The sequence below is a fragment of the Athene cunicularia genome, assembly GCF_003259725.1.
Source record: "Athene cunicularia isolate RWA chromosome 15 unlocalized genomic scaffold, athCun1 chr15_part1, whole genome shotgun sequence".
Taxonomy (NCBI): domain Eukaryota; kingdom Metazoa; phylum Chordata; class Aves; order Strigiformes; family Strigidae; genus Athene; species Athene cunicularia.
Window position 1 is genome coordinate 4,596,685 of NW_020799121.1, and position 26,039 is coordinate 4,622,723.

A 26,039-nucleotide genomic window follows, 5' to 3' on the forward strand; every position below is an offset into this window, starting at 1 on the left:
GGCACTTACACACCAAGCATGCAAGGTACAATGGAGGCTATTGTAGATACGGTTATATAAGCTCTAGCACTGCTTTTTGGAGCAAAAGAACCAATGTAATCTTGTGGCTTTGGTGAAGGGTAGACAATAGCTAGCCTTAGTTAGCATGTAATAAAGACTGTTCATCTTGGAGATGCAGCATTTGATTTCTGGGGCTTGTAACCTGATTTTTTTTTTCCCTGTACTCTACTGCTGCTACTGCTCTCCTAAGCTGTTACTGAGAGGATCCAGGTGTCTTCTCTTCTCAGAGATATTGGCAGTTGAGGGAAATTTTACCTCTCTGTGCTTTTCTTGCAGAGTTACCAACTTAACGTACAGTGCATTCTATACCAAGTAGCTGAAAAGGAGAAACAGCGCACCAGACTACTGCTGCGGTAAGCCAGTGTTTCCCTATGCAGCATGAGACAGAAATGACTACACCACAGTCAAATTACTCTGTTTCACTGCCACCTTTGTAAATTTTTGAGTGTTCACTGCTGGGAATTGACTTTGCTGTGCACTGCTGTTTCTTTGCAGGTCATCTAGTTAGAAGAAGTCCACATCTTCCTGGATTGCCATCTGTTTTGCTTGAATGTTTTTTTTGGTCTCTGTTTAATCCCATGAGAGACAGCAGACAGCAAACTGTATCATTCTCTGCAGTGCATGGATTCTGACTGCTATGATATTAAAGCAGCCTGGAAGATGTAGAGGCTGTCTTACATTATAGTGAGGAGAATAGCTGAAGATAGCATAACTTAGTTAAAACTAAAGCAACCAATACAATCTCATTTGTTTTAATGCTGTACAGCTTGAGTTACTTGCAGAGCCTAACTGACTCAGCTTAAGATGCTAGACTTATGGGTGTGTTCTGTTTTTCCACTGCCTTCTCTTCAGCAGAGAGCTGAAAGGGCAGAAGCTGGTTTTAAAGACTCAGTTTATAAAGGCAGCTGGTTTTGGTTCCCCTGTGAGTGGGAAAGTGCCAAGTGAACAAGTGAGAATAATTCTTAATGGTTTTTGTTTGATTTTTAATTTTCTGTATATTTTACCTTCAGACAGCTTCTGTGTACATGGAGAGAAAATGCCCTTGCTCTTATACATGAAGATGAGGCAGCTATTCGGGCAGATGAGCATTACAGGAGAGCAATCCTGTCAAAGGTAGGTTCTGTATAGCAGATACCAAGGTCTAAGTGCAGATGCTGGTTAAGGCAGGGGTTGGATAATGCACTTACAAGGACCAAAAACTTAATCTAAGAGCCACTACTGAGAGAGGTCTAAAATGTTGGAGTCCCATCTTATTTTTACAGGTATCTCTGAAACTTGTCCATGAGTGAGCTCATGTTTTTTTCTCTTCCTTTCTCCCTTTTCCTAGAAAGAAGGGTAAACCAGTAGTATGATAGAGCATAGTAACATTACCTGGTGGAGGCAGGAGCAGACAGAGAAGCAGAAAAGAACAATGCCTTGAAAAAAGCCAGGGGATCCCTCTGAAACACTGCTGTATTTAATTTGTAGGAAATCTGCAACGTCTTGTTGAGCCTTATGTGAAAAGTGAGGTGGAGGTGGTTATGGTGTCAGCATTGTGGAGTACATCGTTTCCCCTTCCAAAGACCATTGCAGTGCCAGTCTGTATCCTGTCTCTTGTTTGCATTGTATCTTTAGGTGTTGCTGCAGTGGAGCCACGCTGCCAAACTACGAGTGTATTGCCGTAAGCAGAAGGTGACAGCTGTGATGGAGGCCAGAAAATATTTGGATATAGGTGAGCTGGTGGAGATATTAAACTCTCAGAAGACTGAGTTATCTGTGTATGATCCTTCGAAAGACATGGCTTAGTAGGGCAGTCTTTTGTCATCTGACAGGTGAAATGACTGGATGGTCTATTAAGCCTACAAAGGATGTCCTCATAGAATGGGGGATGACTTGAGACTCCAGTGATCTGTTGAAGGCTGCTTGTATGACTTTTTTGTTTCTCTATTGTTTCCCTGTCTATATAAGGGATGCTAACACTTCCTTCCTCAAAGGAATTTCCCGTTGCTAATTTTGAGAAGCTCAGATGTCTCTGTTTTGAGGGCAGTGCAAGTAATCTTACCAATTACTGCTTCAATCTTTGTCCAGTAAATAATATAAAAAGGCCCTCAAACTCTGCACACATTTTTATGGTACTAGCCATGTTCTTGACAAGAACGCTGAAGTACAGAGGGAAAATTATTTCATAAAGAACGCCAGTGCAGCAGGGAAGGCTCGCAAGTCACAGCTCACTGTCCATTACCTGAAGTGTTTCACAATCTTGCCTAGTACTGAGTATTGTCAGTGTGTTAAGTATTACTAAAACAGCTGATCACCTGAGACTCTCTGACATTAATAGTCTCTTTTTGGTATGTGAATTAATTTATCTTCTCCTACCAGTACGTTTACAGACCCTGTTTCTTCACTGGAAGGAATTAACTAGGGAGTCTCTGATGCTGAGGGCTCAGCAGCACAGGGCAGTACAGCACCATCAGCAGCACCTACTCCAGAAGTACCTGGTGAAATGGAAGAAATATCATCAGCGATGCCTTGGGAAAACGGTGAGAAGGATCTGCAGCCTCCCCAGCCAGCGAGCCGGGGGGAGGTTACAGGTGTGGAGGAGCAGGCCATGTCCCCTGGTGAAGGGAATGGTAGTCTTGGCTGAGGAGGAGCAAGACAGCCTGGTGCGTTGAGGAGGAAGGAACGTGCCTGTGTCTTGCCTGAAGAAGTTTTGATAGAACTAATAGACTTTAACAGATAAGCTGGGCTTGCCATGTGTGGGATCATTGGCTGTTAATGAAGTCCTTGCCTGGGCACATAGATATTTGCAAATGGGGTTACACTGTAGGGCACTTAAATATTGAGGGTGGCCTCAACAGAACAAAGGGAGGGTGATAAAGGCTGTTTGGTACTTGTTCTGTTCTAGTAGCATTTGGCTCAGATAAGTGGGGTTTGTCTGCAAGTGACTCACTGTTTTGATTGCCTCAACAGCTACTACAGAGACAGGCAGATCAGCTAATGACTCATAGACTTTGCTCTGCTTCCTTCTCTTGCTGGAAGACACGGGTAAGGAATTGTCCTCTGGGTAGGTATCTATCTCCTTGCTGATCCTTATCCCTTTTTCTCCTTCATGTGCCATTTACCCATTAGGACAAAAAAAAAAATTATTTAAACTTTTTCTGGATTTTTGGTTCTGTTGGTGCAAGACATGCAAACTGTGTGAACCGAGCAGGTTATTCTGCTATGGCTCCACCAGCACGTTCTGTTTGGTTGATGCTCTAGCCTAGCTAGTGCTTCTGGTGTGGGATGTGTAAAGTCCTAACCTGTGTGATGTGCAATTTTTTTCCCTGATAGCTGGTGCAGCAATGGTGGGAAAAGCAGAAGACAGTGCAAGCCTTGTGGCACTGGTCTAATTCATTGCAGAGAAAGGTAAGGGTGGAGGGGTTAGGGCAAATGAGTGGATTTGCAGATGTGCAGGTCATATGCAGATTTAACTGCAGTCAGCAGAGTGCATGTTGAATATCTGTTTCCTTTAATCTTTGGGGTGATATATGTTATTCTAGGATGCTGGAAAACTGTCCCTAAATCCTCTTATCCGATTAAAAAATTTGCACGGGTTTTTCCCCATCCAGCCTCAGCTGTCTTAAATCCGTGACCCTTTGTCCTTGGGGTAGTGTCCTGCTGTTGCTGTAGCTCTGCCTGTTACTATCCAGTGGAAGGGAAAGTGTTCCTGTCTGCAGGGGGAGTCCCTGGCCCGGGACTGGTCTTTGTAACACTCGCAGCTATCTGCTGGTCATGTTGTAGGTATTTGATGCTTGGCTCAGATTTGCCAAAGGGCAACAGCAGAAGAAAGATCTCACTGAAAAAGCCACAGGAGTTTACCACACTGCTCTTCTGAGAGAAGGTGTAACCCGGGTCTCGAGATACGCTGCTGGCATGAAACAGTTGCAGGGACAGCTCCAAGCCCAGCACCAGCTGAAGCTGAAGGAGACAGTGATTGCCCAGATACACCCAGGACTGGTCTGCTCTGATTTACTGTGTGTGTGTTTGTGTCTGTGTATGTATCTTGGCGCTCTTGTTTGGATCTGACATACACGTTGGCCTGTGGTTCAAAGCAGAACACCTTTCATTCAGCTGAGACTTGAGCACTTCAGATTTACTTAATTGGGAACCTTTCTTAATGAAGCCATGTCAAAACTGTCCAATTCTTGCCATAAACAGCATTGCTGCACGAAGCCTTTGCATGTGGCTAGGGTCTGGTCTCTGAATTCTGTACTAGAATGAAGCATTAGAGGCTGCATCTAATTCCATTTTAGCTTTAGCACCACTTACACCTTCAAATGTGGGCTTCTGTCACTTCTGCCTTCGAGTATCAGCCCAGCCCCATGTGTAGAAAGGAAGATAGGGATGTCTATATTGATTGCTCTCTTCCTGCTCCTGGGCAGCTTTCCCAGCTCTTCAGGTTTTCAAGACACTAGTTGTTCATTTGCTAATGTGTAGCCTGCTTTACTCTAGAACTACCCAGCTCTTTACCCAAATGTTACTGCAGTGGACCTGCTAATTTAGCTTAGAGAGCTGGTATGGCTGTGATGTTATCAGACATCTCAGTTCTTTCTGTGGTGGTGTTCTCCCTGGGTGGCATGCTGCTGCTTCCTACTCTCAGCCATCAGATGCTCTATTTGTGTTGGCAGGCAGCCTACAACCTTCACCAGTCAGTGTATCGTTGTGCCATGCTGTGGAAGCAGAAGGCTCTTTCCAAGAAATTTAATAAGCCTTGTTCTTTTCTGCCACTTCTGAAGAAACAAGTGACATCTAGAAGACCTGGTGTTAGCCCTGAGACAAGAGGACATTCAGCAGAGGAAGAGCCACAGCCTTCAAAATGCAGTCATCTACCATTTCACCTTGCTGATGGGGACTCAATTCTCAGTGATCTGTGAGTGTACAGTTCTAGTCCCTCCTGCATTTCTCTGGCATGTATGTAGCTTTGCATACATGTAGTCTGTTGGGGTGTCTCTCATTTTTGTATTTCCAAGTTTTCACACTGATAACTGTTAGTTCAATGCAATTTCTCTAAGTCTCTGACCCTGCATCATACAGCTGGCGTTGCAGTGTTACATAAGAGCTGCTGCATAATGCATACATCAGCCCACAAATAATGAAAGAATTTGGGACTTTATACTTCATATCAGTGACAGGTAGAATCAGCTCAGCTATATACTTTCTACTATGCATTTCTCAATATACAATTATGAATTCGTGGCACATTTGTCATAGGAAAAGTTACACAGGGAAACATTTGGAAGATGTACGTGATGGGACTTTTACCATCTTGCCCAAGTGACCTAGAGCTGTCACTGAAGTTATGTCGAAGGTCTGATGAAATGATAACCATCAAGATTCTGGCTGTGTAGAAACTGAACTTTCTCTTCCCCTTTTCTTTCCCCTGGGGAAGCTATTCCTTAAAAAATTCTTACTGCTCATGGGGAAATTGCAAGGAATAATCTTCCATGAAGCTTCTCAGTCCAGGACAGGAGCCTTACACAGAAATGAGGTGATCGGTTCACGTTTCTTTAAGCTAGTATGTGCTGCCAGAAGTAGTAGTTCTGCCTTGTTCGGCTCAGTCCCTTCCACCACTCCTCATGTTGGCATAATCATTCATATGGCGAACCAGATTGCAATAGTAATTCAGGTTGAAATTTAATCTTTAAAAGTTATTACTGCATGCAAGGATGAGTGATGGAATAGGACTTTCTTTAGCTGCAATGCCAGCTAAAATTTAAATGCTGATTTAAAAAAATCACAAATACGGGGCATTATTGGTTCTGTTTGTTCTTTTCAGAAGTGCTATTCGACGAGCAAGGTTACCACCATGGAGGCCTGACTTCCTTCTGGAATCTAATTTAGAGAGCAAGGAACTGCTGGGACCTCCTTTTACTAGGTAGAAAAATCTGTTTTTAAAAGTAAAGAAAAAGAGGGTGACTTACAGTGGGCCTTATGCTATGCTTATCCTCTCCAATCCCCTTACCTTCACAATACAGAAGATCCAGTAGTTACAGAACTGTGCAGTGCTTTATACTACCAAAAGGCCATAGTGACCTTAAAATCTTTAGGTTTCTTATATGAAGCAGACAAGAGTAATGGAACTTTCAAGTTCATTAAATAGCAACCAAGGCCTTTGTTTCATTAGTGAGAGATTTTGAGGGAAAGATAAGGCACATCACTTATTTAAAAAATCAGTGAGCTTAGTTAACAAGTAAAGTTTCCTTTTCTGTTAGTCTTGCCATGTAAACTCGGAATTTTGTGTTGTGCAGGATTCTTTTTGGCTCACAGGTCATACTTGCTTCACAACAGGTTTGGGTCTGGATTTAACTGATCTACTGGGGAATCATTAATGATTCCAGTAATGCAGAGCCAGAACTGAATATTTCTCTGTCTTGACTAAATCAGCTTTGTTGCTCTATTTTTACTTTCCCCTGAAAGGTCTGTGCTACTGAAATTGTTCAACTAAGCAGTGGTTTCACTTGTTTTGGTTATGGTATCACGTCTTGGCCCTGAAAGTGAGGGAGCTGAAACTGCTCTTGCTGTAGAAGCTGAAATTGCTTTTAAGCAGATGTACATTTTTGGTGAAACTGTTCTGTAATTAGCTTTAGAGGAGGGAAGTATCTATCAGTTTCCTGTCAAAACATGTCTGAGATTGCTGCTTCTGCTCCCCTCTTTCTTTTGTCCCCAAACCAAAATAAGGCAGGGTTTTGTTAATGGGTTGAATTCACCGCTCTAAAGAAATTGTTTCAGCCTGAATTAATGAGGAGGATTTGGAGCAGGGCAGGTAGGAGTAATGGAAATGTTAACTGCTTTTGCTGCCTTTTTTTTTTTTTTTTTTTTTTATGTGTGTGTTTTGGTGTTTTTTTTTAAATTGAGGTTTCCCCTGCATCATAAAGCAGCTAACTGGAAAGCTGCATGCAAGGGAGTATAAAAATCTTCCTATTTTTTGCACTGACTGCAAAGGACAAGACCAACAGTTTGCAATGTACAGGGAACTCATCCTTCTTCCTTTACAGATCAGAGGTACCCTTTCAGCAACCAGCTGTGAACAGATGTTCTGCGCAGACTGGGAACTTAATGCTAACGCCTCAAATGGAAGGAAGTGCCTGTAAATGTCTATCTCAAATGGGCAACGCCACTCATTTCTGTCCACCTCCCACACGTGCCGCTGTCCCGTCTGTACCACTGTGGACTCAGGATGTGTGCTGTGCTGCTCAGAGGCCAGAGCTATGCTCTCCTTCAGCTTTCATGTCTCAGGTAAAAGCTGGAGCAGAAATGGTGAGTGTATTGCTGAAGGAAAAATCAGTGTGCTCACAGGGCTACTGTCAATATGCGTGCTGCTTATGGATGGTTTTTCCCATGGCTCCTCTGGACTGTCCATCTGGTTGTTGAGCTCTGTTTCTTATTCTAGCTGTCATCTTAAAAGCTGACCAAGTTAACTGGCTCTGAATGCCCAAGAACTGTTTACCATGAGTCTGAAGAAGTATTTCACTAGCTGGTCAGTCCACAAGCATGTTGTACTGTAATTCATGCCTTTTCTCCTGGTCTTGTGTCCTTCCTAGCTGGATGCTTTTCCTAGCAATTGACTCGTGAGTGATGCTCCTTCAAAGAGTTACAGCAGTTAGTTTGCCAACTAGATGACAGGGATTTAGGAGTAACTCAGTTTAGTAGCAGTGGCTGTGGCTGAGAGTCTCAAAAATTAATTTATTGCATCTGCAAGTGGGTGCTTGCATTTTAAACTCCTCTGTTCCACACAGAATGGGATGTGTTAATCTTGATGAAATATATCTATGGTGGAAATGCGAGCGCCCATTTCTAAACTCTGCTGTTTCTGGTATTTTGAGAGGGGCTTAGCAACTGCAGGGGGTATCTGAGAGTGGGAGTAGGGCTTAGCAGGTCAGGTGCCTCCCACTTGTAGGGCTTACTCAAGAAAACCCTGTTATCATTCTGTCCTTACAGAGAGATCAGCCTGTTAGTTCTCACAAAGGAGCCTGTTCCCAAGACACTCAGCAGGACTCTGTGAAGTTGCGACCAAACTTGCAGCCACATCTGCTGTCACCTGAAGATCTGGTGGGAAAATGGAGTCACCAAACTGCAGGTAGGTCATCAGATCTAAACTGTGGCAGCTGTGTGTCCTCCTCCAGTTTATGCAAGACTGCAAGTTAACTCCCCATGTACGGGAGGCAAGGCAGTCTTGTAAGCCTGCATCATAGGAGGTGAAGAGTATCAGCCATTCCTTTTCAGGATGGTAAGTTTTGTGGATTCTGCTGAATTGGGGCCAAAGCCCTGTTCTAGGGATTGAAGGATGGGAAATGCTAGGGGTCAGCTGCTCCTAGCGAGAATGTGCTCGAGTGCTGAGGCATGCACATGCACAAGGCTGAATGTACAGCAGAACTCACTTCAGGAGGGAAGAATTCACCCAGGAAGGTTCTCTTTATAAGTCTTCCCCATGCTTACAGCATGGTTGTAAAGGGGACGGATGGTGTCTAAGCACCTCTCAGTGCGGTGGTTTTAATGACATAAGGGCATGAAATTTGTGTTCCATGGGACTAGATTTACTACTTGGCTCTAAAATAGATGTAAACCACTAAATCATGAATAGGCCAAAATAGCATTTGTAGTACTCAACCATTCACTAGAGCATTTCTCATCTTTTTTTGGTGTTTAAAGGGAGCCTTCAGAGCATGTAATGCTGTCAGGACTCCTGCCCACTCACTGTACCTGGGGTGAATAAGTACATGCCACAGGGTGACAAAACATGTGAAAAGGACTCAGGAAGGTTCCATGTTTCCTGTCTACTGCCTTTCCTTGATAAGAAACAGTGCAAGTCTGCTCCTCTTCCATTGCCTGTGCCTTGTATCTTCCATTCAGCTGAAGGGGAAGAAGGGGAGCACAGGTCCAGAGAACTGGTGTTCCAAAGCAAGCTGGAAGTTGAACTCCAACACATCCAACAGCAGATGCAGTACTACTTCAGCAGGAAGCAGGAACTCAGGTATGTTGCAAAGCCCCTTTAGCCAGCCCTTCTTCATGCTGTCAACTCAATATTGCTTTTTTTTTTTTTTTGTACATACCTACTTTGAAAATAACTGGTCTGTTCACAGTAGAGCTATGAATGAAACAGAGAAAAGTTCTAGAAGTTTTTGTTTTCTCCTTTTAGGAGTTCACTCCGGGTGGGAGGGAGTAAATGTACAACTTCTTTTGTAGTCAGCAAGTGGTTTAATGATACCTTTGGCAGCTGTTGGAGAAAGCATGACAAAGGTATCATTGGGTATAATCTGAAGGTAGTACAAATGAACTTGGCAGAGGAGCTGAAATTTAGTTTCTAGTTCTTTTATCATGAGGAGTGAAGCCTTAGCTTTTCCAACTGTCCATTAAGAAAAAAAATATGCCTGGTATTTGGTAACTTCTCTACTAGGACAAGAACACATTTACAAAAATGCTTAAGAAAATGGGGCTTGGAGGGAATTCAACTGTCAGGAAAAGAAGAAGTCAGGAACTAGGGAGTAGGAAATGGAGACAACAGTTTTCAGACAAATTTCTCTGCCTTCCAGCATCCTTTCCTTTTTCCTTTTTATTTTCCTTTTTTTTTTTTTTTTTTTTTTTTCTGGTTTGAGAGAGAAAATTGGGTCTTATTGCAAGTCTAAGTTGGCTTAAGACTGTTGAGCTCCTAATTGGGATAAAATAATCCTCCTAATCCATTTTATCAGGTCCTGTCAACAGCAGGCACAGATTCTACAGAAGTGGCTAGAAATGAGCACACAACCAGGGGACCAAGACGGTGTACAAGCAGTTCAGGAAGAACTGGATCAGGTGTGTAAACAGCAAACAAAGTTAAGTTCCCAAAGTGATTATCACTATGCTATGCACTCAGCCTAAAGGCAGTTGTGAGGAATTGTATAATGAGCTGTTATTAAAATGCCAAGAGAAGAGAAACGTAATCACAAGTGGGCTGATAAGCAGAACAGACTGCTGTGGAGATGCATCTTCCTCTTTGCTCAGAAATGTAACTCCAGCTCCAGTAGACCTTTCTAGGGCTATTTCAAAGGTACAGAGCAGGCTTGAGTAGATTCAGTCTCAGATTTGTTTTCTGTGGTTTCTCAGGACGGTGTAGCTACACCACAACAGACTGCATCTGCACTGCTCTCAGCTCCCAGGTTCATACAGCTGTTACCCTCAGGCTAGCAGCCATTACTTGGCTGTTCGAGAGTGACAAGAACCATTAAGTGTCTGTCAAACAGACTAAATGCTGTCTTGATGTACAAACAGCTTATGCCAGTTGTCTCCACTTTCAGTTGCAGGTGAGGATCAACACTCTTACCAAAGCACAGCTAAAAGAGAGACATCATGTGCAGAAGCTGGTTGCCCGCCTGCGTGATATCCAGATTGCTCTGGATATGTAATACATCTGTGCCAGTATTCCAGCACCTGGGTAGGACTTTTTGCTCCTTTCACAGCAGGGAAGGATGGAAGAGATGTATACAATTCCTTACTCTATGTATGTGGCACTTTTATAAATTAAAATATTTTTGCCTTTTTGTTATTAGAGCTGGTTAAAAAAAAAACAGGAGCTAAACACACCTCATGCTGCACTCAAAATACCTAGTTTAGGTTACTCTGACATTTCAGAAAAATAAGCAACACTGATAAGACTCTTTATTTCAAAGTGTTTGCAATTAAATGAGTTCATGTCAGTAAGTCATACACTTGACATACAAAAATACTGTGCTACTGATACAGTTGAATTAAATGGATTCTCCATGCAGGAGAAATTCACAGCATTATCAGTACCCTCTAGGAACTTTGCTTTCACTTCCAGGGCTCATTGCTGACAACTGCATAACAAGTGATATTTGTTAATCAGCTAGCTCTGCACAGTATTAAGACCATCATGAAAAGAGCCATTTGCATGCTGAATCCTCTCTTTCTTAGATTTCTAATAAAGCAAACATCAGGTAATCCCATCCTCTGTTACTAGGCTAACAGTAACCTTCAGATAGTGTGGATGATGATGCTGAGTAGGAAGAAATTAAAGCTTAAAGTTGCTTTGGCTGTGTCCAGATGCCATGGGCCATAGTGGAATAGGGGGAAAATATTTCATTTGTCTCTTCCCTCATCCACTGGAACAGATTTGCTTTCTACTGTTCATGTGACACTGAAGTGTAGTCAGGCAGCTAGTCCTAGCTTTATCCTCTTGGGGTTGATGTTTGCCTTAAGTCAGTTCTCACTCTTAATGGTTTAAAAAAGTGCACATTTCTAGAACCTGTGTAAGTTAATATACTGCTGCAGGAGTAAACTTGCTAATGCCAAGAAGTTTAACAAGATAGGTGGCTGAGAGCCACTTCAAGCTTTCAAACTCCTCCCTCTGTAAAGTGAGGAAACATTGACTCTCGGAGCCAAATGAATTTTCTCCTGCTTGTCACCCAAACAGCCACCAGTATCTGAGTCATGGCTGGGCTACATCACTTGGGAAGCAGTTGATCATCCCTTCTTTCCTGATGACAAGCTAAGCATACAGGACTTGGCAAACTGGACATTTGTACAACAAAATTATATTCTATTTTCTGCAGTGCATACAAAGAAGATAGGTATTATTTTCTTTAGGAAATCAGAGCTGGTCAAAGCCTATCATCTCCTTGAAGTAGCAGAAAAGTAGCTCAAGCAAGAAACTAATGAGAAATCTTTCAGAGCAGAAAGGCAAGTTTCATAAGCATGTCCACTCCAACAAGCTCTGGCTAGTAAAGTCAGTTCTAAATGAGTGCCTGGACTTGAAACAGTTTATTCTCTAAAAACGAATTAAACATCATTTTAAAATTCAATTCCCCCACTTTGGCACCAGTTTCTGCCAGTGCCATATTCAATGGATCCAAGGTGTTAGATTTTAACACTTCTTGACAAAGAGGCTCTAAAGTTTTGCTTAGGATGAAGCTTTAGCATAGAGCTTTCAGCCCCCAGCACATTCCTAGAGTTAAGTATGAGGGCAGAAGTCAGAGCCAGTGTGGGTTTTTTATATTTTGAGTAAGATAAGAGTTGTCAGTTCATTATAGGAGGGCCACACTGGCACCTGGGAGGCAACTTGGGACTGCTTCAAAGAGCTGTATTTTTATACACAGTCAGTACATAATAGGACATCTCACTCTGTGCCATAAAAATTGGTCCTCAAGTATCTGAAACTGTTTTGTAAATAGAGAGATTACTTCTTCTTTAGTTACAAAGCAACAATGAAGATACATAGCAGAAAGTAAAAACATATTTTGGCTGCCATCTCATTGCATCACACAAGAAAAACATCCTCTACCTTTTCCAACACCTTAATCCAAAGGTGAAGTAACTGTCTCTCATACAGACAAAATCTTTAAGGCCTGGAGTAGCAAAATAAAACCATAGATTAGGACACAGAGCTTTTCTTTTCTTTTCCTTTTTTTTTTTTTTTTTAAAAAAAAAAAGAAAACCCAAAGATGTTTCATTGTATGGAATGTAGACACAGTGTTTCCAGGTTTAAAATACAGTGCAAAGTCAATTTTTAAAGGGACAATGTCAGGTAAAATGAAGTTGTTTCAGTAGAAAACCTGGATGAGTGTAATTTATTGTATTGATGCTGTCTGCTGTACATTTTGCTTTGGACTGTGAAGCTGCTCGCTCGTTTGGCGTGCTGTGCATTCACAGGCTGCCTTTAGGTAAGAAAGAACTTCACCGGAGTGTCTTAGAATAAAATAAATATGAGAACACATTCTTTACTCAAGGTCTGAAAAACAGGTATTGCAGATATAAGGTACAAGGTCTGACTCAGCCTGTCAGTGTCCCTTTAAATACAGCTAATCTCTAACTCCACCCTTCCCCATTGCACCTGCACAGCCCAGGAAGGTTTAGAAGGGATTTACGGGCTCTAAGAACATAAGTATCCTGTGGCACATTGAGGGGAGAAAATGAAAGACTACAGGCACAGGGTGGGACAGAAACCTCCACGGTCAACATCTTTAAAGGCAGCTGTACCTGATACATATGTGGTCATTCAATTCTCTTTCTGCATTCAGCAGCACGTTAACTGTAGACCAGATACTCTCAAGTTTAACATAGCAATGACATCTGTTTTCCTCACCCAGGTCCTGCTGAGTGATGCACACTTGTTAAGTGAAACGCTCAGTGGTGTGAGAAGAGTCCCTTTGTATAGAAAACCTTCTTGCTGAGCGAATTTATTCTATAGAGAGCCCAGTGCTTCTCCAAAGCGGATTTTCTGTCCGGCTTTAAGGTGGAATTTGAAGTCCTTGGGTGCCTCAAAGATGAGTACAATCGTAGAGCCTAAGTTAAATTCCCCTAAATGTTCCCCTTTCCTCATGGGGATTCCCTCCTTGTTGTTGTTGGATATGAAGCTGAAGTCGTTGTAGGAACCTTTAGAATAAGATGGACTGTTGGTATGCAAGTCCTGTACAGAGAAGGAAGAAACTGTTACTTGAGGATTTCTGTTCTCTGTATGCACTAGCACAGCTGTAGGCTGTGGATATCCAGGCATTTTCAATGGAGGAACTTACTTACAATTCAAAAATACAATAGGAATATTTTTTAAAAATAGTCTATACTGGAGATGCCTCCCTCTACATCAGTCTTAAAACATCAGTACTGTCAAACACCTTAATCTCAGAGTAATACAATATTTTTTTTGTCATTTTCTTTTATTACACTGTACCAACCTTAAATATCAAAACCAGAAGGTTGCCTCCTATCTTGCTCACCTGGTCAAAGTAGATGCGGATAGAGCCCACGTTTGTTGCTCCTACAGCTGTTAAGGAGAAAAAGCCATGTTTCCAGTCACCTGTAAGGACAACCCGTTCATTGTGGCAGAACAGTTCCTTGATCCAGCGAGCAACTCCAGGATTCACAGACATCAGAGAACCTGAAATAGCAAGAAAATCATCAAGTTATCTGGTTGGGAACAGTACTGTAATGCTATCTAAGTGGTATTTTCAGTGTAAGTGTAGCTGATTCAGTAAACAATTCTGTCACTTATTTGTAGGAAGAGAGGCAAATGCTAAGCAGAGTGAATGATAGACAAGGGTGTAGTAAAACAAAGGGGTCACAGAAAGATGTTTCTCCCTACTTCAATGGCAGGCTTTGGCTGCCTGGAAACACAGCCAAGGTGAGGGGGGTACTGGTCAGCCAGGTATGAAAACTCAAACCCCTTTGCTCTTTATCAGAGAACTGTAGCTGGTGCTCCAGATAGTGTTCAAGCCTTACAGTGAAGGATGAGTGTGGCCTTTAGTTTCCCTGTGATTCTGCTAGGAAGAATGCAAATATAAGCCCTGCCTAAGAGTGTTGGATCTTTCTGGACAGAAGACTAAGGATTAAATCTGGGGTGGGAGTCCCTTTCAAAATGTCTGCCATTGTTGAAGCCTCTTCTAGCATCAGTCATACTGCGCTCTCACCAAATGGAGGTGGCAGGAACTCATTTCCACACTACCTGATGCTATTCTTCTACCAAAGATGTAACCAACCAACTTCATGCTAGTGTCACCTACAAATTCACATGACAACTATGATTATTGTCATCTGATAGGCCCTTAAGAGAGATCAGGGTAAGGCCAAAGGCAGAGTTAGTCCCTAGCTTCAGCTTTGATAGGCAGAACTGAAAGAAGCCTTCTAATAAACACATAAGATCCATCTAAAAAAAGGCTACAGGCTACAAAAAGGAAGTTAAAGAAACTTCTGACAGCTCAGGAACAGGTTTCACTGGTTAACTATCCAGTGCATGAGAGCAGCCCCTTCCCCTTGGTAAAAATGCATAAAAGTGGTTACTGAGACTGTGGCTGAAAACCAAGTAGCTATGTAGCTAGAGCTGACCAGGAAATACTAATCATATGAATCACTTTTTAAAAGTTTACTACAGAGAAACCTCAAAAATTTCAATCTACATAGTCCTTAAAGTAATTTAGTAAGGTATATTAACTACACATATTTTTAGCTATAAAATGCATCTGCTTTGCTGCACTGCAATCCCAATAGTAGCACTTCACTAATACCCCTTTGTTTCAATCAAAGCCTAACTTCAACCTGGCACTTGACACATTTCTCAAACTTTGTGGCATTGTCCTTCTCTCATGGTGTTTGAATCCAAATCCAAGTACTTAGGTTTTTGGTAGATACTAAGTAGTAAAACATTTTTGTTAATCTCCTGAACTGGAGTATAATGATCTGCAAAGAGGACAAAAACATCTGATCCCAGCTCCAGTAGCGTAATTGTTTAGTTACATCTTATTTCCCAAACACAGGGAGAGATCATATTTTAGGGTACTGTTTGGTCTGATAGCAGAACTGTTTCAGGTGCAAACTGAACAAACAGTGTATGGGAACAAGTAAGGTTGTTCCTGATAATATATAAAATATAAATATAATATATAAAGTAACACATCAACAGTTATTTCAAAGAACCAAACCAGATTGAAGACAATATTACTTTTTTCACCATCAATATGCGATTTGTTCTCGTAAACCATACTACTATAAAATTCATTCCCATTTGTGACAAATCACTCTTCTACCATTATCTATCACATGATGGCACAACGGCTCCAGCGGCTCAACTTGTTCAGCAGTGCCACAGCAATGCTTCCCTCCATAGCTGCTCTGCATCCGTCTTCTAGGAACAGAAACCTACCTGGGAAATGACGTCGGTGTGACACTCTCCAGTCAGTGGGTGAGTGGAAGCAGTGATAATCCCCTGGGGCAAGGTAGATTACACAATGGTAGAGCTCATTCCCCTCCTTTGTGACTAGTTGTTGCTGAAAAGAGTTACCAGGTGAGGCTGCAAAGAAACCATGGGAAGAAAGGGGTTTAAAACATTCTTCATGCACTCATCTACCCTAGCCCGGCAGCCTAGGGAGAACCCGTGGTAACAGCAGAGGACTAAATGCAGTCCACAGGCATTGTTGCTACACTGAGGCTACAAAAAGATAAACTTCATCCAGAAATCCAGTATTTCCAAGTGTTCTTTTCCCTTTACAATAAAATTAGATCCTGTATTGTTTTAAGCATCTTGGAAGTTCTTTAATTTTGGAGTTTGCCCTTCCCTAAACAGAAGAGCAGGAACTAAAATCCACTGAAACGGAGTTTTGATTAAAGCTACCCTTTTAAGAACAGTTCTCACAGCACCCCTTTTAAGAACAGAAGAACAGAATTTGTGAAGACTCCTTATTATAAAACACAGTAGTAGCATTTATGTTTATGTTGAAAATAACCCTACTGTTTGCAGAACTCAGTCTCATCAGTCTCCCTGCTGGTTTAGCAAAATGTGTTGCTTTCATCAAAACTCAAGGCCTTGGAGACTGCTTGAGGTGCCGCAGTCAGTAGTGCTTGAGCATAAATCTTGTTACAGAGGAGTTGGCCTGGCAGCAGGAGTGCTACAGCCTCTTTATAGTGCCACATCTTGGAGTCAATTGTAGGAACCCAGCAACTAAATTCAGATAATCAGAATGAGCCAGGCAAGACACTATAAAGCCCCTGGTGAGAAAGAGAAGAGCTAGAAGAATTACATGTTTATCCCCAAATAAAACAAAACAAAAATATTTTTTGCCTGCTTTTGTTCCTGACAATGTGAGAGAGAAAGAAAAACAAAAATTCTCTTTTCCTGTGATCTCTGAGAACACTGAAAGGGCAGAATGGAATAAATGCAGAACTGATGCAGAACTCACCCTGTCTAAAATGCAATTCCTCTGTGGAGATGCGAGGTCCCAAGAAAGATTCCAGAGAATAAGTAACCCCTTTTACTTGCTCCACTTCACAGTTTTTTACCTGTCCAAAATTAAGGATCTTGCCATCAGAGGGACTAATCTACAGTGAAGAGAAAAAAAACCCAAAACACATCAGGAATTCATTCATTCCTCATAAAGCAGACACGTTCCTTTGGGGGGTGGGGGGAAGTGGGTAGCATAGCATAAAGCCTTCATTTCCTTCTACTCACCACACTGTGTGCACAGCAGACTGGCCGTGCTTGTGGTTTCAGCTTCCTGCGGAAGAATTCGCTGAGGTTTCTGTAGTGATGCAGATCTTCAACTGCCGCCTCCTTCATGTTCACTCCAAAGGTCCAGATGTACAGGCTGTAGACAGGCTTCCGCAGCCATGTAGGCAGCTCCACTTGGTTCAGGCGGCCCCAGGCTCGCGAGAGCAGGCGAGTTGGTACCGATTTGTACAGAGCGACCTACCCAAAGAAGAATCGCACCATGTCGTTCAGTTCTTGGCACTGAACTGGCTTTCTCTTACTCCTCCCCATAAAACAGAAAGGATCAAACTGTTCTGCTAAGCACTCCTTGAATTCAGTGGGTTACACCGCCCACGAAGTAGCCTTTAAGTCAGCAAAAAATTAACACTGCATTTCACCCTCAGTCCCTCCACTCTGATGAGAGCAGATGAGGGACAGGATGAAACTTACTACAACCTTACACTGAAGCCAGACTCTCCACTCCCCCAAAGGCTGAAGCTCCGTACTCAAGTTACTGAAAACTGCCCAATGTGAGGCTTACAGAAAAAAAAGACATGTTTCACATATTCTAATAGAACACTCATCAGAAGGGTTTAACATTACTATATTCATTTTTGTGAATAACTAAATGAAAACGGACTGAAAAATAATTTCTCAGTGTTTGATAATGTGCTTCTCAGCTGCATCTACCAATGAGGGTGTTTTCCACATCCCAGTACTGTACTGCTCTAATCATACCAGTACAACTGAGGAAACACCCTTGTGGCTGCAACTACACCACTATAAACTTATGCCAATCTTACTCCTTCTCTCACAACAATGGAGTCGCTAATTGCAAGAGTATAAAGTGCCTTTATTCCTGTAGAAATATACTTTTGAACTTACACCAAAGCCCAAGTTTTAGTAGCACGAAAAACAAATGAAAGAATGTTGGTAAGAGGTATATGCTGCTGATGTAACTGGACAAATGACAGTGTCTTCCTGTCAGTAATTCCAGCAGATAACTCTTCCAGGGTTTGTGATACTCGGTATCAGCCAAAAAGATCATATGACCATGATGTAATCGGGGGAGTGACAGTGTGTAGACTAAAGGAACTGAATCCTCTGAAACCAGTTTTGCAAAGGAAGTAGTGATCTGCTGAATCTGGTAGGGGTTTTTTGAACAGTACAGCTCAGCTACATTTAACTCCCAGCAAGAAGTTGTGGGGTTTTTTTATTTTTTATTTTTCTTAGTGAGAGTCATCATTTATTCTCAATATTAATCATATCCTTCACAATTAAGTCTTGCAAAATACAGCCATAAACATAAACAGAAGCACACACTGGCTGAGAGCCTGTCTATCATATCAAATACAGTGAATTAAGATTTCACTCACAAATCACCATCCTGCATCACATTAAAATAGTGATATTTCAGACAGAAAACACCAACCTAATCTTACTTCACATAAAAACTTCTAAATGAACAGCACCCAAGTTATATAAGCTGAAGTAGTGAAAAATGCTTTGCTTTTTTATCTGACATGCCTTACACAGCTTTAATTTCTACACTCAATTTTGCTCAGTTTTCCACAAACACTGAGAATATGCAGATACAACTGTAAAATCACAAAAATCAAAAGTGCTATTTCCTAGTAGCCCCTTCTCTTCAGAGAAGCCTGGTTTTCAAGTTAATGGGATCAAACAGAACAGCTGTTCAATGACATAGTCTTAAGAATGGCAATTTGTTGCAATTTTCAATCAAAACATCTGTGTGGTTGTTGCATTCTGAAATTGTATGATTTGCAGGGAGAATAACCATATGCAAGGGCATCCTACACCCTGCTCTCTCCCTGTGTCAGAGCAGAGATTTGCGTATCATTTGGACAGGCTGGATTACAAATGCTCAAAGAACTTGAGCAACAAACCCTCTGCAAAAATGACAGAAAGCAAGAGACCACTTCAATGTGGCCTGGAAAGGGAACTTGAGAAGAGATTCGGTCTGCCTTATCCTAGCCCTGATACTCTGAGGTGACTGAATTAACTCAAAAGTTTCTGTTGATTTTCCTGGGTAGGCCCCTGACTGTTTGTTAAGAGGACAAAGAGACTCTCTGCTACCGAAAAAAATCACTTGTCTGTGAAGCAACTGGTCAACACAACACTATGAACTGTAAAAACTAAAGGGAAACATGATTTGCATCTCTCTGCTTTCACACTAGTGATCATCAGCCTGTGCTATATTAATGATCTCTCCACCCAGCTGCTGCCAGCTCCCTTCGGTATAAAACAGCTAATGGACACGAAGCGCAACAGAGACCTGCTCACACTTACCCTGCTCATAGGCCTCCATCCCACTCTGGTCAAGGGTTTAAGAGCACCGAAAGGCAGAAGGTAATAGAGAATAGTCAGAGGCCAAGAACGGAGTTTCAGAGCAGGCCTAGACATACAGCTTAGCTGGCCCAACCTTCGCCTCAGGGCCAGCTGGGGAAATTGCAACCTGAAAGATTACATACACAACATAAGAGGGTCAGCCATCTCAGCTTCAGAACCACCAGCTTCTGATAGCTGGGGGTGACTTATTCCTGCCAATCTTTATTCAAACATTGCTTTACTCCTCTTGATCAGTTCTTCCCCTTCTCAAAACAGAAGACCAGTTTATCTAAAAAGAAAGAAGAAAAATTCTCTGTCGTCCAAAAAATCATGTTCTCTCTCACACATCACATGTTACAAATGACACCCTCAAAAATTAAGGACAAGATCACTTGCAGGTGACATCTGAAAACAAAGTCAAAGCTGGCTCATCCAACTAACAACATAACATGATAGTCTATGGTGGAAATAAAGAGCAAAGGTGGTTCTTCCATATATCAGAAGATTACATCCTCAGGAAATGGTTCTTGTGACTGCTCCAGCTGTTGGACAGCCAAAGTGGACAACAGCAAATGATATTCTGAAAGCTGGAAATCTGGGACGCTGGGACTTTTAACAAGAACTCTATGCAGGGACAATTTTAAGGAAAGAACTCTTTGAAACCTAATAAACTGAGGTCCCTCAGAGTGTTCATGTGTTGAAGGCATCTTGACTAGATTGTGCCTCAAGTTGTATTTTGTATCACAAAAGATGTTGGAGTCAAATTTACGCAGACCTGTTAGTCATTTGCTAACTTCAGGAAACACGCACTTACTTGAGAAACAACAAGAGTGGCACTCCGGAGTTCATTAATACAATTTACAAATAACTTGACTCCAAAAGACATCTTTTCAAGTCTTAAAAACCTTCACTGGGTACCCTGGTTCTGAACAGAGAACATGTGGCCAGAGTCGATACTGCTAGGGCTGCAAGATAATGTGGTCTCCATAGCCCAATAACCAACTCCTTCGCCTCACAACCAACTGCATCTATGACTTAATAACCAACTCCTTCGCCTCACAACCAACTGCATCTATGACTTTTTGTCATGTGGATGACCTGAGGGGAAACGCATTTTGCACAAATGGCCACGGGGACAAGTTAAACTTGTAACTCTCAGAGGGAAAAGCTGCTCAGCTTATTAGCAGAGGACATGATAGGCCTCAGTTCAGACTCTTGTGGGAGCCTTGGATGAGAGACCCTTCAGGTCCTTGTTTATTCTTTGGCTTCTACTCACAAAGAAACCATTGGCATTTCCAAGGTCACATTATCAAATGAAAGTCTGCCTACCTGAGGGCAAAATATTCAAATCTTCTGGGCAGACTTACATCCTGGCTAAAAGATTGTTCTCCACACACTGCTGAAGGCACTATGCCTGTAACCAGGATACAGCTATGTGCACACACAAGCTGGAAGTGGTATGCTCTGCCTGCTCTGAACAGCTCGCTCTCTCACCGATTTGAGGACATGAAGGATGAACTATAAAATACTGTGCATGTCTTTCCAAGATGGAAAGAATCTGGGAAATTAAAAGGAAGTTTTCTTGCCAACATATTATTTTCAAAACTTGGATCAGAATGAAAATATCATGCAGGCAGGTACAACTGTCACCACTTTGGGATGCAAGATGGTGCTTTTGGCTCAGAGACTTTTTTAATGCAGAGAACACAACTTCTTTTCCCCCAAGAATTAATAAATAAAAAACAGAGAGTGATCTCTGCATCACAACGCAAAGGGGGGAAAAAAACCCAACACCCTCCTGAGGAGATGAAATGCTGTGTCAGCAGAGGTAAAGCCGGCTTTCTTCTCAGCAGGAGGTGGGACTGACTCGGCAGGGGAATAGGAAGGACATGGGAATCAGAAGGGACACTTCACATCCTTCCTCCCACCCTTACCACCCGCCAGCCTGCGGTCTGCTCCGGGGCTGGCGGGGCCGGGTTGCCAGCTCGGAGCGAGCGCGGAGGTCCCGCTCCCCCTCCCACCACTCTCCCCCCCTTCACTGCAGTCGCTGCTGGACCAATCCCTGCAGAGCTGCATCCTGGCAGCTCGCTCCAGAGCCCTCCGGCTTCTTGCTGCCTTGGCCTGGTTTCAGAACAGTCCCTCACTAATTTTTCCATTCTCCTAGTGATGGGAGTAGGGAGGAAAGGAATGAAAGCCTCCTCATTCCCCTTGTTATCTGACAGCATGCCCTTCTCTGCCAACTCAGTGCTTAAGGAGCTTTATAGTAATTAGGCCAAAGAAAAGCTTTGCAGATGGCTGTCGCTCCTTCTGCCCAGCCACCCTCCCATCCTCCCTCCCTCATTTCTCCCTTCAGTCACCATTCCTGCAAAGCAGAAAATTCTAGACAGTACCTGAAACGAGTTCTCCTATTTGGTGTACCACCGGCAGAGCCAGCCCGGCCTGAACTCTCCAGCTGTGGCTGCGGGTCCCTGGCACAGCTGCTGCTGCTGCTGCCGCCGTTCCCTGAACGCGGCCTCCGGACATGAATTTTAACTTTGTGGAGGTTGTAGCAAGAGGGTGGAGGGTTAGATAAAGCTTTATAGCATCTCACCATTTCCCTGTGTGCAGATCTGGTCCCTGCAGGGTGTTTGACTGACACATCGTCAGGGTGACGGTTGTTGCAAGGCTCAGTCTTTTTCTCTACCTCTCTTTCCTTTGCTTGCTCCGGCACAGGAGAGAGGACACGGCGTCACAGTTCCTAATTCCCCCGCTGGTTTGTCTCTGGATTCCCCCTCTGTTTCCCACTTGAATCTCTGCTACGAGGGTTGCAGCTATTGCAAACAAACAGGCATTGTGTCATATTTCAACATCCCACTATAAAGCCGACTCTGCACAAGATAAAAACGAGCTGTCCATATAAGCAGTCCTTGCTCCTCGCTAGTCAGGGTGGCCATTGAAACTCAAATGTCCAAAAAACACCCCACAGTCCCGGGCTGCTGGGCAGCGATGCACTACAGTCAGCTGAGCAACCAGCTGGCCTCGCACAGTAACCCCAGAGCCTGTCTGAATCCGAGGCTGGGAGGAGGAGTGGGGCGGAGAAGAGGAGGAGGTAACTCCCAGCTTCAATTCTGCAGTGCAGCAGCTGCCACTAAAAGAGTTCTGAACTGCTGGGCACCAAAAATCCTTTCTGCTCTCAGTGTCCAGCTTGGAAAGAAGAAAACAGAAAGCAAAGGAACGTCCTTCTATTTTATAACCCCAGCCAGACACAAACATCGATCTCCTGAAGTCTTTCCATCTCAAGACTCACATAGGGTGCAGGTAAAGGACATTCTTCTACAAATACCAAGATACAGAAACCAAGTTTAGGGCCAGCTTGAGAATCATGTTAACGTGTCTATTATGTGACTCTCACGGCTGCCACAGGTTTTACTCTTGCAGAACCAAAATATAAAACATGAGTTAAAGGAAGCTGCTTTGGTTTTGTTTTTTAAAGACAAAAGGCTGCAGTATTTCTATCTTGAGCATTTTGGATATACATAGAGAAAAATTTCCCTCTCTGACCCTGCAGACCACAGTCTCAAACAGATTTTCTGCATCTGGATTGTTAAAGGAGCTCAAAACCAGACCCCTGGTTCAGAAAGTAGAAGTCCTTTAGCTACCTCTCACCTCAAGATTAAACTAAATACCTAGAACAATTTAGGGGCTAACTCTCTGGTGGCTATCCATTTCACTTATGTTTTCTGTTGAAGTCTGGGTTTAAAAAAAACCGAAAACAACAATTCCTTGTTTCCAAAGCTCTCTGAACACCATGAAAGCTGTATCCCTAATAGAGTAGATCAAAAAGAGCACTGGTGCTCTGATGTGAGGGAGAAGGCTGTATTGTATTAGGGATAAGGCAGAAGTGGGAGGGCCAGAAGGAAAAGCTGGAATTAACCAGCTAATGGCATCCCACTCAGGCCTCGAAATGAAAATATTCTAGCAAGAATTGTGTATTTTGATTGGCCTTCAACTCCAAATATTACAGATATTCCCTAGAAACACCTCTTAAGTTCCTGCATTAGAGTATTTATTTCAGGAAGAAAACTGCCATACAGTATTCTGTATCTCAGGAAGTTCCAAGACCTGTGTGCATGTTGTTGTTTAAACTGAATTTTAACAATTGCGTATTAAAAAAACAACAAAAGCAGTTAATTGGAAAGAGGTAAATTTAAGATCAGTTAAAAGCACTCAAACATACTCCGTTCCTCCCTGAGCCCTGTGCCAACTTTTTTTGTTTTCCTATATAAAATAGCATTCAGTCTTTCTCTGACTGGCACAAGAAACTCCTACACAACAAAAATGAGGCCATCTGTACAGCTAAACAGTCACCCAAAATCCCATCAAAATTCAAAAGAAAAGCAACAAGGAGCACGGGGGAGCTACTTCTCTTGATTTGCCAGGAACGTTAGAAATTACTGCCCTTAAATAATAATTTTAAATAGAAACAAGCTAAATTGACAACATCATTTCAAAAAAGCACTTCGTCAAGATGAAAATAATTTTCAGGCTGAACACGCATCTTCACAAAACTGTGGAGCTGGTTGGTGGGTTGGTTTGGCGCCGGAGAGGCCAGGCAGGAGTGGGCAGGGTTCCGCAGCGCGGCCTGCCCTTCGCCCGGGCGGCGCCGTGCCCTGCTCCCACGGCCAGGCTGGCACCCCGCTGGCACCCCAGTCCCGGGCTGCGCTCCTCCTGGGAGACCTTCACCTATGTGTGACTTTGCAGAAAGACAGCAGAGCAAACAGAATTCTTATCTACATTTTCTTCAGTGCTCTTCCCTGAAGGATAAGGGAGGTAGGTAAACCCACAACTCTCTCAGTAGAAATTTAATCTTATCCCCTAAAACATTTTCTGTTATTATATTCTATATTGAACAAGCCTGATTTGATGAAAGCATCGAACAATTTAAATAGCTCACCTGCTCCCTAAAAAAAATAGGACATTAAGATGTTCTACAGCCCAATGCAGTGGGAACTACCACCCTTCAGTTCAGAAAAAAATAAAAGTGGTGCAAGAGATTCCTCTCCAGGAAGGGGGAAATATTGGGTTAAAAGTTTTTTTTCCTCCACCTTTTCAAAAAACTGAGTTCCAATGAGTAAAAAGACCTATGTTTTTTCTCAAGTTCTGTTCTACTGACCTGATTACATTCACCAAGATGCAAATACCAGAGTCCTGCTTAGTCTGTGATAAGCTGTCATCCCTGCTGCGGCTGCCCCAGAAGCAGCGTATGATTCCTACAGTGTAAGGAGGCTGAAATGAAAAATCCACCCTGACTTTACCCACTTTCTACGGGGAAAGGAACAAGAACTGGTGATCAACCAGCTCATGACAGAGGGACTTGTATAATGGCATCTCAATAGCTGGGCTTCTTGGGGTGCAGGCAGTGCTACAAAGCCTGTGTTACCAACTCAGACAAGAATCTTATGACTGTTGGTTTGTGGGAGGTTGGACATCAGTACCAAACTCTCCCACCTGTCTGAACCCACCCAGAATCCGATTTAGGTAAATAAAAGAAAAGAAGCAGTTCCCAGCAGGTATAGATCCCTAGAGAATTATTATCTAATAGAGAACTGCTAATCTGCCAGCTACGCAACACCATTCTGCTCTGTCAGCTCAATTAAGTATCAAGTCCAGTGACCCTGCTTAATTGTCATTACTACCTCAAGCCCTTCCCTCAAGTTTTAAAAAACAATACAGCAAGGCATTTGCAAAAAAGACTAATATGCAACTGAACTTCAAACCTGCAGTCTCAGTTTTAAATCGTAAGCATGAATCATTAGGCTTGGAATGCGCTAGTGAGTGCTCAAAGCCCTCTGGTCACACTTTCTACATTTGGTGACAAAACTACTGTTTAAAAAATGCACCGTACGCATCCAACGGAGGTATTCCATTGAAGAGCCAGCAAAAATAAGGTCTTGAAATCAGGGCAGAGGTACTGGGTGACCGTTTATTCAAGGTTCCATTCCTCTCCCAGCAGCGTCTGTTTAGTTTGAGACTCGTAATACTCCCTGCTCCCACCCAACCCTCTCCGGGCCAGCCCAGCAAGAGCAAGCCCGGCAGCTCCCCCCCGGCCCCGCTCCGCGGGCACTGCGGGACTGTGTCCCGCTGCCGGGGACCCCCGAGCGCAGCGCCCCAGGGACCCCCCTAGGGAGCCGCACTGCCCTGGGCATCCTCCCCCCATCTCTAAAGTTCCTTACCTTTCCTAGGAAAACGCCTTTCTATATGTTTTTGGTTTTTTTCTTCTTAATTTATTAAGATAAAGCTTCTGCGTTTCCCCCTAATTTTACATTGCGGTTTTAGCTGCATTCTATAAATGGGAGGGGGGGAAGAAAAAGTGGTGTTTTCGGCTAGCCATAAAAGGTTAGGTGGTTTTTTTTAGACTTAAACCCGAATTCTGTGCAAAAAGCCTGTTGCACAGTCTCAAAGATCTCGTCTGTGAAGCGAGGAAAAAAAGTTTTATTTACTTTCGCAAAGTGCCATGAAAACTGGTGACACCCAAAATCCCCTGTGTTATTTTAGTATTTTGCGGTAACATTTTCCATTTCACGTTTAAAAAAAAAAAGAAAAAAATCAAAAAAACCCCCCCAAACCGTATTTTAGCTGAGGGGATCTGTAAAGCAAGCCCTGTGCTGTGTGCGGGCCGGTAACG

At 42.9% G+C, this 26,039-nt stretch overlaps 2 protein-coding genes across 5 annotated transcripts in view; one reads left to right on the plus strand and one right to left on the minus strand.

Moving 5' to 3' along the window:
- Positions 1 to 12,490, plus strand: part of SFI1 (SFI1 centrin binding protein) — a 31,776-nt gene extending 19,286 nt beyond the window's left edge. Inside the window, exons 17-30 of one of the 2 annotated variants that reach the window (XM_026860113.1) lie at positions 337 to 413; positions 1,071 to 1,173; positions 1,675 to 1,771; positions 2,419 to 2,579; positions 3,010 to 3,084; positions 3,373 to 3,447; positions 3,823 to 3,999; positions 4,710 to 4,951; positions 5,858 to 5,956; positions 7,077 to 7,338; positions 8,020 to 8,158; positions 8,932 to 9,052; positions 9,768 to 9,870; positions 10,353 to 12,490. In XM_026860113.1, the coding sequence (XP_026715914.1) occupies positions 337 to 413; positions 1,071 to 1,173; positions 1,675 to 1,771; positions 2,419 to 2,579; positions 3,010 to 3,084; positions 3,373 to 3,447; positions 3,823 to 3,999; positions 4,710 to 4,951; positions 5,858 to 5,956; positions 7,077 to 7,338; positions 8,020 to 8,158; positions 8,932 to 9,052; positions 9,768 to 9,870; positions 10,353 to 10,460 (1,839 nt within the window). In that variant the 3' untranslated portion in view covers positions 10,461 to 12,490. The remainder of the gene's footprint in view (positions 1 to 336; positions 414 to 1,070; positions 1,174 to 1,674; positions 1,772 to 2,418; positions 2,580 to 3,009; positions 3,085 to 3,372; positions 3,448 to 3,822; positions 4,000 to 4,709; positions 4,952 to 5,857; positions 5,957 to 7,076; positions 7,339 to 8,019; positions 8,159 to 8,931; positions 9,053 to 9,767; positions 9,871 to 10,352) is intronic. The other variant, XM_026860114.1, reaches the window with a different exon arrangement.
- PISD (phosphatidylserine decarboxylase) overlaps positions 12,068 to 26,039 on the minus strand; it is a 23,727-nt gene continuing 9,755 nt past the window's right edge. The window contains exons 2-8 of one of the 3 annotated variants that reach the window (XM_026860118.1): positions 21,766 to 22,185; positions 19,337 to 19,502; positions 17,009 to 17,245; positions 16,740 to 16,878; positions 15,707 to 15,853; positions 13,788 to 13,948; positions 12,499 to 13,480 (exon numbers count right to left, since the gene is read on the minus strand). In XM_026860118.1, coding sequence (XP_026715919.1) covers positions 13,256 to 13,480; positions 13,788 to 13,948; positions 15,707 to 15,853; positions 16,740 to 16,878; positions 17,009 to 17,245; positions 19,337 to 19,502; positions 21,766 to 21,968 — 1,278 coding nt within the window. In that variant the 5' untranslated portion in view covers positions 21,969 to 22,185 and the 3' untranslated portion in view covers positions 12,499 to 13,255. Of the gene's footprint in view, positions 13,481 to 13,787; positions 13,949 to 15,706; positions 15,854 to 16,739; positions 16,879 to 17,008; positions 17,246 to 19,336; positions 19,503 to 21,765; positions 22,392 to 26,039 lie in introns of those variants that run through there. The other 2 variants (XM_026860120.1, XM_026860117.1) reach the window with 2 other exon arrangements.